This window comes from Hemicordylus capensis, chromosome 14 (assembly GCF_027244095.1).
Source record: "Hemicordylus capensis ecotype Gifberg chromosome 14, rHemCap1.1.pri, whole genome shotgun sequence".
In the NCBI taxonomy this organism is placed as follows: Eukaryota; Metazoa; Chordata; class Lepidosauria; order Squamata; family Cordylidae; genus Hemicordylus; species Hemicordylus capensis.
This window is the reverse complement of record NC_069670.1, coordinates 20,119,424-20,136,677: the sequence shown is the minus strand read 5'-3', so window position 1 is coordinate 20,136,677 and position 17,254 is coordinate 20,119,424. Positions and strand designations below refer to the sequence as shown.

Genomic DNA, 17,254 nt, shown 5'->3' with positions numbered 1-17,254 from the left:
CATAGACCAGCATAAAGTAAGAAGCCAAAGTATCAAAAGATATTTGCACCCTAGTACACTATAAGCATATAATAAAAGTAATAAATGATTTAGAATATATCTATAAACCCTGATACATACTACAAGCATGTCATGTAATAAAATGTAAATATGGCTGTCTATGAACATAAGAGGCATCATTAAAAAGAGGCATAAAAAGAGAGTAATAAAATACAGTAAAATAACACATACACACGTGGACAAATTTGTTGGTACCCTTACAGCTTATTGAAAAAGTGTTTTATGCCTCCTGAAAAGCGATTAAATGAAAAGGAATTGTCCCATGTATACCTGCATGCCTTTGATATTATTATTATTATTATTATTATTATTATTATTATTACTACATTTATATCCTCCAAGGAGCCCAGAACGGTGTACTACATACTTGAGTTTCTCTTTCACAACAACCCTGTGAAGTAGGTTAGGCGGAGAGAGAAGTGACTGGCCCAGAGTCACCCAGCTAGTTTCATGGCTGAATGGGGATTTGAACTCGGGTCTCCCCAGTCCTAGTCCAGCAGTCTAACCACTACACCACACTGGCTCATCGAGTGTCATCACTCGATGTCATCGAGTAAAGCAAATATGTCATCGAGTAAAGCAAATCAAGTGTGAAAAGAGATAAAATATTGCTTATTCTCCAAAGGTATTCTAAAGTGGCCTGGACACATTTGTTGGTACCCCTAGAAAAGATCATAGATAATTGGATTAGAGTGATTTTTCAAATTAGCTGTTTTCTTTAATTAGTATCACACGCCTCCAATCGTGCAATCAGTCATTCAGCCTATTTAAATGGAGAGAAGTAGTCACTCTGCTGTTTGGTATCATCGTGTATCCCACAATTAACATGGACCAGAAAAAGCAAAGGAGAGAGTTGTCTGAGGAGATCAGAAAGAAAATTATAAATAAGCATGTTAAAGACAAAGGCTATAAGACCATCTCCAAGCAGTCTGATGTTCCTGTGACAACAGTTGCAAATATTATTAAGAAGCTCAAAGGTCCATGGGACTGTAGCCAACCTCCTTGGATGTGGCCGCAAGAGGAAAATTGACCCCAGAATGAGCAGAAGGATAGTGAGACTGGTAGACAAAAAGCCAAGGACAACTTCCAAAGAAATACATGCTAAACTCCAAGGTCAAGGCCCATCAGTGTCTGATCGCACCATCCGTCTTTTTTTAAGTGACAGTGGGCTCAATGGAAGACGACCCAGGAGGACACTGTTGAAAGAAAAACATAAAAAAGCCAGACTGGAATTTGCTAAAATGCATATTGACAAGCCACAATGCTTCTGGGAGACTGTCCTTTGGACAGATGAGACAAAACCGGAGCTTTTTGGCAAGTCACATCAGCTCTATGTCCATAGACGAAAAAAATGAAGCTTTCAAAGAAAAGAACACCATACCTACTGTGAAACATGGAGGCGGTTTGGTTATGTTTCGGGGCTGCTTTGCTGCGTCTGGCACGGGGTGCCTTGGGTCTGTGCAGGAAAAAATGAAATCTCAAGACTATCAAGACATTCTGGAGCGAAAAAAGCTCTGTCTCCGTCGCAGATCACGGATCCTCCAACAGGATAATGACCCAAAACACACAGCTAGAAGCACCCAAGAATGGCTAAGAACAAAACATTGGACTATTCTGAAGTGGCCTTCTATGAGCCCTGATTTGAATCCTATCAAACATGTATGGAAAGAACTGAAACATGCAGTCTGGAGAAGGCACCCTTCCAACCTGACACAGCTGGAGCCGTTTGCTCAGGAAGAGTGGGCCAAACTACCTGCTGACGGGTGCAGAAGTCTCACTGAGAGCTACAGGAATCACTTGCTTGCAGTGACAGCCTCTAAAGGTTGTGCAACAAAATATTAGGTTAAGGGTCCCATCATTTTTGTCCATGCCATTTTCATTTGTGTTCTTATTTGAAATATTCAGTTGCATCAAAACTCTAAAGCAAAGTCTGGTTTTTGTTAAATGCGGAACAAACAATGATGGGTGCCAATTACGTTTGTCAGTTTCAAGTTATTTCAGAGACAATTGTGAGTTCTTCTTTTTTTGTGGAGGGATACCAACACATGTGTCCACGTGTGTAAAATACATAAAACTTATGATTAAAATTCAAGTATATGAAAACAGATATAATCATCCAGGGGCAGTTATAGACCGGGAAAGTAAAGTCAGGAAGTGTGGGGTGATGCTATTAGTTTGGACATCACACACACAAAAACTTATTGGTCTGCATCATGGCTACCACTCCTTTGTAAAGTTCTCTCTATTACCCTTACTATGATTTATATACCGCTTCCCAAACAAGAAGTTCTCAAAGCGGTTTCCTCCAATGAGCATGTGTAAAGTTTCTCAATACTCACTGCTTGTCCATCCGGAGAATCAAAATCCACAAACTCCAAGCTGGCGTCACCCTCCAGTGGGCGGTCCAGGTCGTAGAAGCTCCCGTTCACCTTTGCTGCCACTGTCCCTTTGGCCAGACTCCGGCTGGAAGAGCAGGGAAGAAACTCATTTATTTTTAAACATCTCTGCTGCTTCTCACTTAGGCATCAAAGAGGCGTATGATATAAAGCAGAAGATACAAGAGCAGAGAAACCAACAGCATTTGTACAATAAAGTCACAGCTTGAAAAGCCCTGACCCCAAATACCGGACAGAACGGGCAAGTTTTTACCCATCTCACCAGAACATCAAGAGGGGTAAAGAATGAACCAAGTGGCTTGTACTGTGAAGAGTGGTAGAGGAATTGCTCTACCACTGAATTACGGTGCTGTGCCCTGGAAATTGCCATTATACAGGTAGCTGCTTTATACTGAGTCAGACCTTTGGTCCACCTAGGTCAGTACAGCCTGCACTGACTAGCAGTGCCACTCCAGAGCTACAGGAAGGAGTCTTTCCCAGGCCTACCTGGAGAGGCTGCCAGGGAGTGAATCTAGGAAATGCTCTTCCATTTGAGCTACCCATCCCCTAAAGGGAATCTCTTTACAGGACTTGCATAGTCTCCGATCCAATTGTAAACCAAAGCAGACCCTGCTTAGCAAAGAGAGCAGTCACCAAGAAGGCTCTGTCCAAATGGATCTTGAAGAGCGTAGGCACACAGAACATAGGAAACTGCCATATACTGAGTCAGACCATTGGTCTATCTAGCTCAGTATTGTCTACCCAGACTGGCAGAGGCTTCTCCAAGGTCGCAGGCAGGAATCTCTCTCAGCCCTATCTTGGAGATGCTGCCAGGGAGGGAACTTGGAACCTTCTGCTTTCCCCAGAGCGGCTCCATCCCCTTAAGGGGAATATCTTCCAGTGCTCACACTTCTAGTCTCCCATTCAAATGCAACCAGGGTGGACCCTGCTTAGCTAAGGGGACAAGTCATACTTGCTACCACAAGACCAGCTCTCCTCTCAAGAACAGCCTCTCCAAATCTTAAGGTGAGAGTAGCTGCATATGGAAGCCAGTGACACCAGGCTGGCAATTGCTTTGCAAACACAAAGCAATTTGAGAGAGGAGAGCTGGTCTTGTGGTAGCAAGCATGACTTGTCCCCTTAGCTAAGCAGGGTCTGCCCTGGTTGCATATGAAAGGGAGACTAGAAAATATATTCCTTTCAGGGGATGGAGCTGCTCTGGAAAGAGCATTTAGGTTCCAAGTTCCCTCCCTGGCAGCATCTCCAAGTCAGGACTGAGAGAGATTCCTGCCTGCAAGCTTAGAGAAGCCGCTGCCAGTCTGTGAAGACAATACTGAGCTAGATAGACCAAGGGTCTGACTCAGTATATGGCAGTTTCCTCTGTTCCTAAGTAAAAACCTGCCTGCCGAAAAAGGTTGCCCAAGCAGGACACCATTTTTTCCACCCGGCATCTCATCTCTGAAAACGTTCTGCACTGACTACCCCCTTATGGGAGTGCTGAGCATCTTAGACAGCCTTGAATTACTGCCTCACAAAGAGGTATTTCAACCTTGCCAAGAAGACAGGGTCTCATTTTATAACAGCGAGTTAGGAACATAGGAAGCTGCTGTATACTGAGTCAGACCTTTTGTTCATCTAGCTCAGTGTTGCCTGCTCTGACTGGCAGCGGATCTCCCAGGTTCCAGGCAGGAGTCTTTCCTGGCTCTACCCTGAAGCCAGGGATTGAACCTGGGACTTTCTGCAGGCAAGAAGATGCTCAACCACTAAGCCACAGCCCCATCCGCTAAGGCGAATCTCTCACAGCGCTCACATGTCATCTCCCACCCAAATGCAAACCAAGGTGGACCCTGCTTAGAAAAGATGACAATTCATGCGCGCTACAAGACCAGCTCTCCCCTCTTATTTTATTATTTATTTTTATGTATTGTTAAGTTTGTATACTGCCTTTCATTAAAACAATCCCAAGGCAGTTCACACAAAAAATTAAAACAAGTCTATAAAAATTACACAATTAAAATATTAAGCTAAAAAATAAAAAATAAAAACACAGATCTGACTAAAAAGATTTAAGATACAAGCATAAAAGATAACCATACAAAATACAAAGTTGCTGCAGTAGAGACAATCATATAAAAGCCTGGGTAAAAAGCCAAGATTTCACATGCTTTCTAAAAACTGTGATGGAAATCAAGGAGTGAATGGCCACTGGGAGAGCATTCCAGAGTCTGGGGGCAGCCACAGAGAAGACCCCGTCCTGTGTGCACGACAGCCAAACCCCCTCAGATTTATTTATTTATTTTTAAATTTATATATCGCCTTTCATTAAAACAATCCCGAGGCGGTTTACAGCAAAATTCAAACACAAGATTGTAAAAAAGACCCAATTAAAATATTAAGCTAAAAATATAAAACAAATCTGATTAAAAATTTAAAAAGCATAAAAGCAATATAGAGTACAAAGAGCAGCAGCAGCAGAGACAATCAAATAAAAGCCTGGGTAAAAAGCCACGATTTTACATGCTTTCCAAAAGCTGTGATGGAGACTCAGGAGCAAATAGCCACCGGGAGAGCATTCCAGAGTCTGGGGGCAGCCACAGAGAAGGCCCTGTCCCGTGTGCACAACAGCTGAGCCTCCCTCATTGTCGGCACCCGGAGCAGAGCCCCCTCAGATGACCTTGTCAAGCGGGCAGCAACCCTTGGGAACAGGCGGTCCCTCAGGTATCCTAGGCCCAAACCATTAAGGGCTTTAAAGTCAAAACCAGCACCTTGAATTGGACCCAGAAACAAACTGGCAGCCAGTGCAGCTCTTTTAAAATGGCAGCTCCAGAAAAAAATCTTAGCGGTCACATTTTGCACTAGCTGCAGTTTCCGGATATTCTTCAAGGGCAGCCCCACGTAGAGTGCATTACAGTAATCCAGGTGTGACGTGACTAAGGCATGGGTAGCTGTGGCCAGATCTGCCTTATCGAGAGAGAGACTCCGCTGGCGCACTAGCCGAAGCCGTGCAAAGGTACCCCTGGCCATCGCCTCCACCTGAGCTTCCAAAAGCAATACCCACAAGCTGCGTCTGTCCACCTTAAGTGGCACAGCGGGGAAATGCTTGACTAACAAGCAGACGGTTGCCAGTTTGAATCCTTGCTGGTACTATATTGGGCAGCAGCGATATAGGAAGATGCTGAAAGGCATCCTCTCCTACTGCGTGGGAGATGGCAATGGTCAACCCCTCCTGTATTCTCAGAGGCGTATCTAGAGAAAATAGCGCCTAGGGCAAGCACTGAAATTGTGCCCCCTGTCCAAACATCTGACACCCATCTTTCAGATAACTTTACCATCATATCAGCTGAAAAATACAAGTCAAGCTCGTTAATCTTTTACTGTTTCAAAAACTATTTAGCAGTGGACGTAGCTAGACCAAAAAATGCTGGAAAACTACAAATTTCAGTATGCTGGGGCTCATGAAATACCCAAATACTATGTGGAGGTGTACTTGGAAAACTAAACAGAAGTGCCTGTCTAATTCTCTACTATGCATTGTAGCATCACTATTACATAAGTTTTAAAAATAAATGGAGAATTTGCCTTTTCCCAGATATTCTGAAAATAATTAAAGGATATGCAGAGTAAACTCTGTCACTGCTTGGAATATATTGTAGTATTTCAGAAAGACACATTTAACTCACTTATCACAAGAAGCAAAGTAAGAGCAAATGAATACAATCCAATTGATGTGTTTTAGAAAACCAAAGTAACTCCATTTTACTTAGAAAACCTCAGTTTGACTTAAAGTAACCCCAGCCCAGCTCAGGGACATCACTGCCTCTCATGATCAACGTCATTATCTCTCTCCACTAAATTGTATCTATGAAACTTGGTTCTCACAAGAGTCTCATTGTTTTTTTGCTGACAGTTAAGAAAACAGGATATAACCAAATAAGAAGTGATCACCAGATGAACAATGAATCATTCGCATGCGTACTAGATACTTAGTCCACCATTTTGTTGCCACATATACTATGTCTAGGGTATCAGCATCATTCAGATTGTTTGTATAAATGTAAGATGCACCTATAACCAATTTGTAATCAGTTTGAGAGCGTAAAGCCCTCTGATTACCTGTTGCAACTGCAGTGCAATAAATGCCTCAAATATATTCCCACTGAATCTGTTTGATTGGCTAAAAGGTGGACCCAGGGACGAACCGAATTCACATCACTAGCTCATAAGCTTCAGCTCAGTATTCACAAGCCCTGATTCTCTGTACATAGTGCCAAACTGAATATGTGTACAGTATATTATATTTAAAAAAAATTAAAAATACCTGTAGCCCCTCCGGGGGCTTCCTAAAGGCTGTGGGGTGGGTCTGCAAAGGTTCCCCCTCCCCTCAATGTCCTCTAGGGCTTTGCAGGGACCATTTGAGCATGTGCGGTGGCCATTTTTAAAATATATATAGATATATTTTCCAAAATGGCAGCTGAAAACAAAATGGCTGCCATGCATGCTCAAATGGCCTCTGCGAGGCCTGGCATGGCCTAGGGCCTCACAGAGGCCATTTGAGCATGCACAGTGGCCATTTTGTTTTTGGTGGCCATTTTTAATTTTTTAAAAAAATTTTAAAATGGCGCCCCCTTCAAGTGGCGCCCGGAGCATGTGCCCTGCCTGCCCCACCCTAGATACGCCCCTGTGTATTCTACCAAAGACAACCACAGGGCTCTGTGGTCTCCAGGAGTCAAAACTGACTCGACAGCACACACTTAACTTTTACCAAGCTGTGTACTTGCTCCTTCAAGGGGAGTGCAACCTCATCCAGAACTGCGGGGGGGGGGAATAACACCCCCTCATTGCTCTTTAAAGGGTATGCTATGACAGGTTGCCAACTTCCTCTTGGTCTTTTTTTTTTTTTTTAGAAATCTAAATGTCTGCCTTGGACTCTTGGAGAAATCTCCTTATAAACTCTGCACACCCTAGAAGAGGTTCCTTTATTCTGCAAACCATTAGCCAGTTACAGCAATCTGCCCCCCAGCCGGCAAATATTTATCCCATTATCCTATATCACGTCCCCTTTAGCCCAAAATACTGCATTCAGCATTCCAGCAGAAGCCATTTGTAGAAAACTAGCAGGCAATGAATGTGGAAGCCACCTGATCTGTAAAGCCACCTGATACGGGGTGGTTCTCCAAGCCTCTCCCTCCACTGCTTTGCCGCCCGGCAGAGAAATCCGGATGGGCCCGCTCTCTTTGTGGGTTCGCTCCGCACAGCGTTCATCAGCAGTGGCCTTGAGCTTCTCGTACAGCGCCAGGCGCTCGGCAACGTGGGAGGGGAGCACGCCTGCCTAAGAGACCAACAAAATCAGGGAGACATTAGGAGAAAGGGGGCAGATGGCAGAAAGCGATGGGGAAAGTCTTGGGGAAACGTTCAAAGGCAAACATCTGAAAACCAACATCCAGGAGTCTCTTGCTGCTTAATTAATTAATTTCAACCCTAGAGTCTCACAGCGTACCAACTGGGAACAAACGACAAGGACATTTGTCCACAGCAAAGAATCAATTTGTTTCCAGATCCGGTGCGTTCTTGAATAGTACCATCCAGTGGGGTAAGCAAGGAGACAGAGTCACTTATGGAATCCCAGCCAAATATGGCTTAGCAGTGGTACAGGAGTTTATCCTACACGATAAACAAATAAGAAAAATATTTATATATGAATACAACAAATATGACGGATATTTATATATTGCTTTCCATCGAAAGTTCCCAAAGCGGTTTACTGAGTTATAAATGAAGAAAATGTCTCCCTGTCCCCAAAGGGCTCACAGTCTTAAAAAAGAAACTTAAGATAGACACCAGCCACAGCCACTGGAGGGATGCTGTGCTGGGGATGGATAGGGCCAGCTGCTCTCCCCTTGCCACTTCAAAGAGAATTGCCACTTCAAAAGGATGCCTCTTAGTTATCAGGGGGAGCAATACACGTTTAACGGTTCAAATAAGAAAGATTGGATTCTGATTTCTGAATGCTCTCATTGGACGAGAGGGCATAGAAACAAAAACAGAGGAGATGGAACTCAGGTTCCCGTGGTAAACTTTAAGTGTGCCTGGACAGGTTGGCTAGTGAGGAGCTCTGTGTATGTTCAGAGGTACTCTGTTACAGAATGTGACTTGCGATGTCTCTCTCTCTAAAGGAGCATAACCTTAGATGGGAGAAATATGAGAGTAAAGGGGGCCCACCCATCAGTATCTTCCCTACCTCCGTGCAGAGATGGATACATGGGCTGAAAGCATAATGATTAAGCAATAGTGAAATCCAGACTGATATCAAGGCTACCTTCTGTCTTTCAACACTAGTGGCTTTCAAGAGCTTAGAAAGTGAGCAAATGTTCAACCATTGTTCCTAACAGTTGACAAGAATTGTTGAGATGATGTGTTTGATACTCGTGTGTGTGCATTTGTGTATGTCTATATATCATACACACACACACACACACACACACACACACACAGAGGGCCTCCACTCACTCCCTGACATGAAACTCCCAGACCAAACCGTGAAAGACAAATATGTCAGGCAGGTAGGTTCCAGATCTCACCCACACTACCAGAAAAAATTTAGAACCCCGGACAAATTCATTAGTTTGGCAGAAAATGTAGAAAAACTCTCCCATTGGAAAAGCATAGGAAATGATGCCTTCTGACAAACTTTGGGAGTTTTCTCAGGTACTTCTACAGACAGGAAGTCCAGAGACTTTCACAAAATGATGAACAAAACAAGCTCTATTGTTTCAATTCACCGGATTTCTCTCCATGTCAGATTTCCATAAAACTTAATAAATTGGGAAACAAAAAATGTTGTACCAGATATCTCCATTTGTCTCTCTCATTCAACATCTTAGAAAGGGAGAGTGCCTAGTCGTTTCATGGAAAAGGAAGAATGATTGCAAAGTGCAAGCCTGTTTTACGAAAGAGAGAGAGCACACACACACACAAGCTGGGCTGGGTGCAGAGCATCCACAACTCTCGTTTCCCCTGCCCTGCCTGCACCGCTTTCTTTCCCAGCCTGCCTGCCACCGCCACTTTTCGGTTGTGGCCCCTCGGCTTTGGAACTGAACAGCTTCGCCATGCTCCCTCCCTCAGTGTTTTTAAAAAACATCTCAAAACGCACCTTTTAAAAGGAGGCTTTTAAATGCTTCATTATTGTTTTGTTATATCTGGTAGGTTCTTTAGCTTTTTATAATTTTCAGTTTTAATTTGAACCTAATAATTGTGGTTTTTAATCTGACTTAACATTTTTAAAATTACTTTTATTGTATCTGTGTCTATCTTATTGTTGTGAGCCGCCCCGAGCAGTAGTGGTAGCAGTAGGGGCGGGGTATAAATATTTTAAATAAATAAATAAATATTTCTGCCCCAGCCGTTTTGTTTCCCGCCGTGCCTCTGGCGCTGCCACTTTGCTCTTCGCCTGCCAGCAGCTTGCTCGCGAACTCTCGTGAGAGCTGCCACACATGGGATTAGCGATGGGTACGCCCAAGAGAAATATCTATATCTATATATATGTGTGTGTCTGTATGTATGAGTATGTGTGTGTGTTGGAGACTAGTTTTGTAGTAATTTCTGCTTGCAGTTATCATGCTAGTTTCTTCAACATACATTTACACTGCTGTTATCCTGTTGGTTGACATTATTAAGTTTATTTCTAACTATACTTTCTATGAATTTATCGTCATGCATTTAAACTGCTTTATAGTATTGACACAGTACTGATACATCCCATTGCACTTTCATTATGTCAATTACTACCTGGATATTGCTCTGGTTAAGCTGCTTTGAGTCTCCCTCGGGAAGGGGGAAAACAATTACAAATATTCAGCCTAATCCAAAATCCTTTCTCCTTTGCCTGGAGATAGCCTCACCTGTTGTACATCCATCTGCTAGACAGCTCTTAAAAGCAGAAGCTCCCTGTACAATTATATTATTATTATTATTACATTTATATCCCGCTCTTCCTCCAAGGAGCCCAGAGAGGTGTACTACATACTTAAGTTTCTCTTTCACAACAACCCTGTGAAGTAGGCTAAGAGAGAAGTGACTGGCCCAGAGTCACCCAGCTAGTATCATGGCTGAATGGGGATTTGAACTCGGGTCTCCCCGGTCCTCGTCCAGCACTCTAACCACTACACCACGCTGGCTCTACAAAGAGGTGACAATGCTATAATTCAAATAAGAAAAACAGGATTCCAAGATTTAAAAAAGAAATGTAGGGGAGAAGCAAGTATCTTTCTAATATAAGAGCCAGCGTGGTGTAGTGGTTAGGGTGCTGGACTAGGACCAGGGAGACCCGAGTTCAAATCCCCATCCAGCTGAGACTTGCTGGGTGAATCTGGGCCAGTCACGTCTCTCTCAGCCTAACCTACTTCACAGGGTTGTTGTGAGGAGAAACTCAAGTATGTAGTACACCGCTCTGGGCTCCTTGGAGGAAGAGCGGGATATAAAATGTAAATAAATAAATAAATAAATAAATAAATAAAATCTCGTCTGGGCATTTTGCGGCGTTTCTTTTGAAAGGAAAGCAAGAGATAGATTTTAAACATTAGAGATATGCACACAGAGAAACATAAACACTGAGACCAACCCTGTAAAACCTGCAGAGAAGGTTCTTCCCAGCCGAGATGTTCCTCCAGGGCGCAAAGAGCTGCATCTTTATTAAGAAACGCGGGTTCAGGCCTCCGTTCACACGTGCGAAAGTGCGGGAGTCGGCCCAATTACATCCTCCAGCTTGCGATTTGCAGGCTGCAGCTGCTCCAAGCCAGGAGCAGGGTGGGCGGGGCAGGGTGGGCTGCCGAACTCCCCTTGGCACCTGATTGGCTGACTCTGCAAGAGGAAGAGAATGCGAATTGGTTGCTTGGCTAGCCAATGAACTTCGTCCCTCAGAAAGCGTCCCACATTTCCTTCCTTCCCTCCTGCAACAAACCGCCTGGGAGCGGAGGTTCCGGCCCTATTTTTGGAGGGACGCAGGCAGCAACGTTGTTATAAAATGGCAGCATGGAAAAGGGCAAGGCAAGACGATGCGCTCACTTCCTCCCTCCCTCCCTCCTACACAGATTCTTTTGCAAAGCTGGGCTTTTGTGTTGCATGCAAGGTTTGCCAGCTGACCAGAACACTGCTCCAGCTTGCCTTTGTGCCTGACAGGGCACAGTGAAGTGCACAGCACAGCTGCAGGGAATCCGGCAACCCTCAGCATGCACATCCCTAGAAAACATGGCAGGGGACACTTAAGACAAAAACAGCACAGCTCCACAGGCAATGTGACTATACAGAGAACAAAAGTTTAGTCTCCTTTAAAGAAGAAAAGCCAGCTAGAGTTGTTGCCACCTACCCCCCTTGCTAGGGCTCCAACCTGTGCCATCAAGGGTTGCACAAGCAGAAATTCAACAGGGGTAGCTTCTACCAGCACTGCCTATACTGGCAAAGCTGCATGCCCTGAATATCTAAGAACAGAAGAATGCTAGACAAGTTGGGCCCACCCACTCCAGTAGGTCCAGTGCTGAGTTTCAGGGCCTCCTATCTGCCCCCCACCCCACCCGGAGAATTCCTCCAGTGCCACCGCCGTCACATGAGAGCCATGGGCAAAGAGGTGGTCTCAGGGATTTGCAGTAAAAGGCCCTTGACAGCCACCCAACTATGCTTGTCCACTTATGCCAGTGCTCAGACAAACGACTCCAGGAAACCCAGAAGCAGTGCTTTAAAACAGCCCACATTCACTGTTGTCCTCTGGCAACCGGCACTAGGAACATAGGAAGCTGCCATATACTGAGTCAGACCATAGGTCCAGCTAACTCAGGACTGTCAACACAGACTGGCAGCGGCTTCTCCAAGACTGCAGGCAGGCATCTCTCTCAGCCCTGTCTTGGAGATGCTGCCAGGGAGGGAACTTGGAACCTAGATGCTCTTCTCAGAGCGGCTCCATCTCCTGAGGGGAATTTCTTACAGTGCTCACACTTCTAGTCTCCTTTCATATGCAACCAGGGTAGCTAAGGGGACAAGTCATGCTTGCTACAAGACCAGCTCTCTTCCTTCCTAAGACAGTCCACTTATATACATGTAGAGCTGGAAGGAGCCACTGAGGCTCCCTAGTTCAACCCCACACTGGAGTGTTAACATCAGCATCTTGTGCATTCCTTAGAGACGGCTGGGCTTGGAAAGCTCAAAGGAGAGAGAAGGGAAAATCCCCTCCTCCAAAAAAAGGTCTAGCCTGAATCTGCTTTGTTGTAATTTCAACTAATGGGGTCTCATGGCAGGCCTCTTCTCCCTCATGAATTTGTCTAACAAATTCCCCCTTTAAAGCCAGGTAAGCCCATGGGCCTTAAAATCTTGTGGCAGTTCCATACATTATCCCCACCGTGTAGAAGTGTTTCCTTTTGTGCTGACTCTGCCCACCAGTTTCACTGGGTGCCCCCCACCCCAATTATAGTGTCATGAGGGAGGAAAACTTCCCTCTTCCCACACCGTTCATTCATAAGCATCTGTTTGTTGTATTTTTCTGGACTAAAACCCCTCACTTTTTTAAACAGGGAAACAACTCCAACCTTTTGATTGGTATGGCTGCCCTCTCCTGCATCTCTCCTGTTATGCCTCTTTCAAAGACAGAAAGGAAAAATCAGGTGACTATCTCCCAATCTCCGATGCAACTCCAAAAAAAAAAAAATCAGTGTAACACAAGGAACAGCAAAAATAATAGGCTTATTTCATAGTAGAATCACATTCCCCCCTGCAAAGAAACAGACAGGAAGCCCCCCCGCCCCCACCAATGTACCAGGCATGATCCAATGGTTTTTAACAATTAGCATCCATACAAAGTGTTATTGCAGTTCATGGACTCCCAACTGCATGAAACATGGGCATTGAAACAGACTGTGAATCAGGCATTCCTAATAGGCAATGTCCAGCCAAATTACAGACCCTTTAATACTGCAAGCCCCTCCACCTTCAAGGTCTGAATTTTGATCCCTAGATCTTGGACATTTTTGTTTGCCTCTGAGTGGTGTGGTTTGGGGATTCCCCCCCCCCACCCCTTGCTGCTGTGTGATTTATAGTAGTAGGTTTGGGCAGTGGAGAGAGAAGTGTTGTCTTTGTTATGTTAAACCTCTTTTGGCCTACTGAGTCCCACATTGCAGCAGAAAGGCGGGATAAGCATCCTTTTGCTCAAAACATCATATATTAAAACAAGACATTACTCATTGATTTTTCAACAGGAAAGCTAAGTGTATGTTTAAAATTTCTTCCACTGTAATTGATGGGATTTACAGAGACTGGATTCTGACCAATTTATGCCCAAATTTCCACATGTTCTGATGCTTTAAATTAATATTAATCACTTCTCCCTCTGCCGGTCAAATCCTTCCTGCTCTTAAGAACACAGCAATTGTATTCCCCCACCCCTGCCCCACTTTTTGGTGTTTTCTAATTTTAATCACTGAACCTGTGGGTGAGGTACTCAGGATTGTATGCCTCTTGTTCTGAAATTGCAGTTTGTGTGTCCTCTGCCCTAGGAGTGCCTTTATAATTAAAGAAAAACCTTTGCCAATACCTTGTTGTTCTGAGGATAACAGAGTTCTTTGTGATAGGCTTCACTACACACACTGAGCCTGTCTACTCTTAAAATACACTGGCTTGGAAGTCCTTCTGTGTTTATAAGCAGGGTTTACTCTGAAGTAAAAATGCACAGAATCACAACTGTGTAGCCCGGTCCACAGAAGTAAAATACCACTTGAGGATTATTCCCAAGGAAGAAGGCACAGGATTGCTTCCTTAGTATTATGGTTAGTAGACATTATTCAGTTCTGCCCCCATACTCCCATATCCACAACAGAACATCTTTCCTCATTCCAGCTTTAAACACACACACACACACACACACACACACACACACACACACACACACACACACTCTCCTTCATTCTTTTAAAAAGGTTATTAGCAGATGACAGAAAAAAATAAGGGCCATTTCCAGACCCTAACCCTGAGATCCAATGATATTTTTGCACCAGCTACCGGCTGCCACAAGATTATAGCCGAATATTGTAGGCATCTCACCACTCGAGTTCAATAGATAATTCAACACACAGTCTCCCAGGTCATTAGCAAATAGATGCTGTGGATGGCAGTCCAGTGAAACACACTCAGTACTCTCGGGCAGAAATGGTTGGATATGGAAGACACTCTAGCCAACTATTTCTGCCCAGGAGGACTGAGAAGTGCTTTCTTGGATTGCCAAGTGCAATCCAGGATTTGAAGTGCAAATCCAGGGTTTGCTTGGATACTGGAGAATAGGTGCTGCATCTAGCACATAGCTGCCTTCTAGTGTTAAGAGCATTAGTCTACCTTGCTCAGTCCTGCTTCCTCCAACTTCCTCCTCCAGGGGCCTGTGCCACTACTTGCCAGCTCCCCCTTTTAAGTGGGAAAACAAGGGGTTAAAGTGGGGGCCTTCTGTGTGCAAAACAAGAGTCCTATCATTCTAGCCCCTCTTAAAAAGGTGCCCTGCTCCTCCATGAAGAGCAGCCCTGGGCCAGTTAAGGGTGTGGACCAGGCCCAGGTTTCTGCAGGGGTCCAGTGGCACTTGTCCCAAGAATCATGGAAATTGTATCCCTGAGTTATGCACATGTAGCAAACAGGTTCACTATGGGGTGAACAGAGCTCACAACTCCATCGTTGTGTTCTCTCACTCTCTTTCTCTCACACACCCCTCAGCCCAAATTTGCACCACACATCAGGGCCGGTTCCCTTGGCGATTGAACCATGATTTGAGGATGTGGCCAAGCCACCAGTCAACACTGCTTTTGTATCATCACTCAGCCACCATGCCTGTTCTTCCTTGGATTTCCCTCTAGATCTCCTCCTCATCTCCATTCTGCCCTCCTCAATCTTTTAGAAACCTACTGATTTCTCACCTACAATTTTCAGATTTCATCTCCTCCAGTTCTGCCTATAATGCACACACTGTCTCCAGCTTGGTCCTTTTGTTAGGGCTGAGGCTGCTCAACCTGGCCTTCCTGCAGATGTTGGACTACAACTCCCATCACCTTGACTATTGGCCACTGTGGCTGGAGAAGTTGGGTGTTGTAGCCCAGCACCAGCAGCTGGTGGGACCACAGGTTACACAGCCCTGGCCTAGGCGACCAGTTCTCCTTCTCCCTTCCAGGATTTGAGTGGCTCAAGCCTATGATAGCAGGCAGGAGACCCTTAGGAGAACAATTCAGGCAGAGGCAGCCAGGGACCCCTCTGAGACAGGCAGAAAGAGAGCCATATCACAGATGCCGCCACAACACTCTAAAGCATGACAGTAGAGAAAGGACTTCTGGGATTTCTCAGGAAGAGCCACATGCTGAGCCATCCCATTTCCATGAGCGCACCCCCCTAAATCATTAGTCGCAAGTCTTTGGTTACTTCCAATTAATATAAAGCTTTGGTAATGCATAGAACATCAAGGCAGTTCAGGAAAGGAACAGAAGCCATCTTCCACAACATACCCAGGATCCCAGGGCACTTCATGCTGTTCACCATCTGCTCCTTCCCCACCTGCCTGCACTGATTCATCTGCTGCCCCCCCCGCCCCCCAGAGGCACTGGACACCCAAGGACTGGCACTTGTGTTTCACCCAGACTAACACTGAGCATGCGCATAGTGCGCTATTTGCCCTCTGCTAGGAGACCACATTCCCGATTAGTACTGCACTGAGTGCACACACATTTGTGCTTCTGGACGAAGATGGCATCCCTCCTGCTGCAAAACCTCTTCCTTGAGTTTTGCAGGGAACTTTTGCACTTGACTACTCTGCATATAGCGGCCCAGCCATCTCGGTGCTGCCCAGCCACCAGGGCAGCTTGGTTCGGTGCGCATGCGCAGCGCCAGTCTGGATGCCAACCATCTCCTTGAGCTGTTGACTGCAAGGCCTTGGGGCCAGAATCTTGCAGTCTGTAAACTGCCAGACAGCAACAATGCGCTGTGTGTGTGTGTGTAATGGGGCATTGCCATAAGGAAACATGGCAGTCAAGACTTGAACGCCGTCTTCCACAGAGCTCAGAAGCACTGCTGGAAGGGGGTGGGACCTGTTCAGGACTCCCCCCCCAGCACGAGGTTTTCCTGACAGCCTTTGGGCAAGAAATCCAGCTTATCTCATCTGCACAGACTTTTGGGAGTGGTGTGTACCACTTTTGAACTTTCCAGCACTTAAAAAATGTCTCAGTGGTTGGATCTTGCCACTTTGCATGTATTAAAAAGCATTTGGCAACAGCAAGTACAAAAACAGCCTCATAGCCTGTTGGGTAGAAGGCAGCTGGGATGAATGTATCCACCACCTGCTAAACCACCAGACTAACGGAGCCTGCTGTGGTCTGCCCTGTCTGATAGCAACTCTGGAGGGTCTCAGGCAGGTCTTTTGGGGCACAGCAAAGGTAGAAGTGGGGTGGAGAATACCGAGGAGCAATTGAGGTGTGTGGCCTCCATTCTCCCGCAGGCCTGAGTAGCTCTCGGTTTGCATTTTGGGAGAACTAAAGTCGGCAGGATCTTAGCACGAAACACACGCACAGCAGACAAACATTTTGCTTGATGCCAGATGCTGAGAAGGCACGTTGGACAGACCAAGGCTATAGGCCCATTCACACATTATATTCAACACTCGTACAAGTGTACAGCCATTCACACATGATGCTGAACGCAGGCACAGCAGTATACTTCCCATCCATACCAGGCATTTGAAGGGCCTGGATCCAGGTTCACTTTTTAAATGAATATAGGTGCAGTCATTCACACAAACACATGTAGGAGTGTGCAGACAT

General features: G+C 45.3%; 1 protein-coding gene across 7 annotated transcripts in view; it reads right to left on the bottom strand.

Moving 5' to 3' along the window:
* The window catches only part of TARS2 (threonyl-tRNA synthetase 2, mitochondrial), a 64,321-nt gene that overhangs the window by 43,768 nt on the left and 3,299 nt on the right, over window positions 1–17,254 (bottom strand). For 4 of the 7 annotated variants that reach the window (XM_053277369.1, XM_053277371.1, XM_053277370.1 and 1 more), the window contains exons 2-4: window positions 11,053–11,291; window positions 7,574–7,764; window positions 2,400–2,523 (exon numbers count right to left, since the gene is read on the bottom strand). In XM_053277369.1, the coding sequence (XP_053133344.1) occupies window positions 2,400–2,523; window positions 7,574–7,764; window positions 11,053–11,291 (554 nt within the window). Of the gene's footprint in view, window positions 1–2,399; window positions 2,524–7,573; window positions 7,765–11,052; window positions 11,292–17,254 lie in introns of those variants that run through there. The other 3 variants (XM_053277374.1, XM_053277375.1, XM_053277372.1) reach the window with 2 other exon arrangements.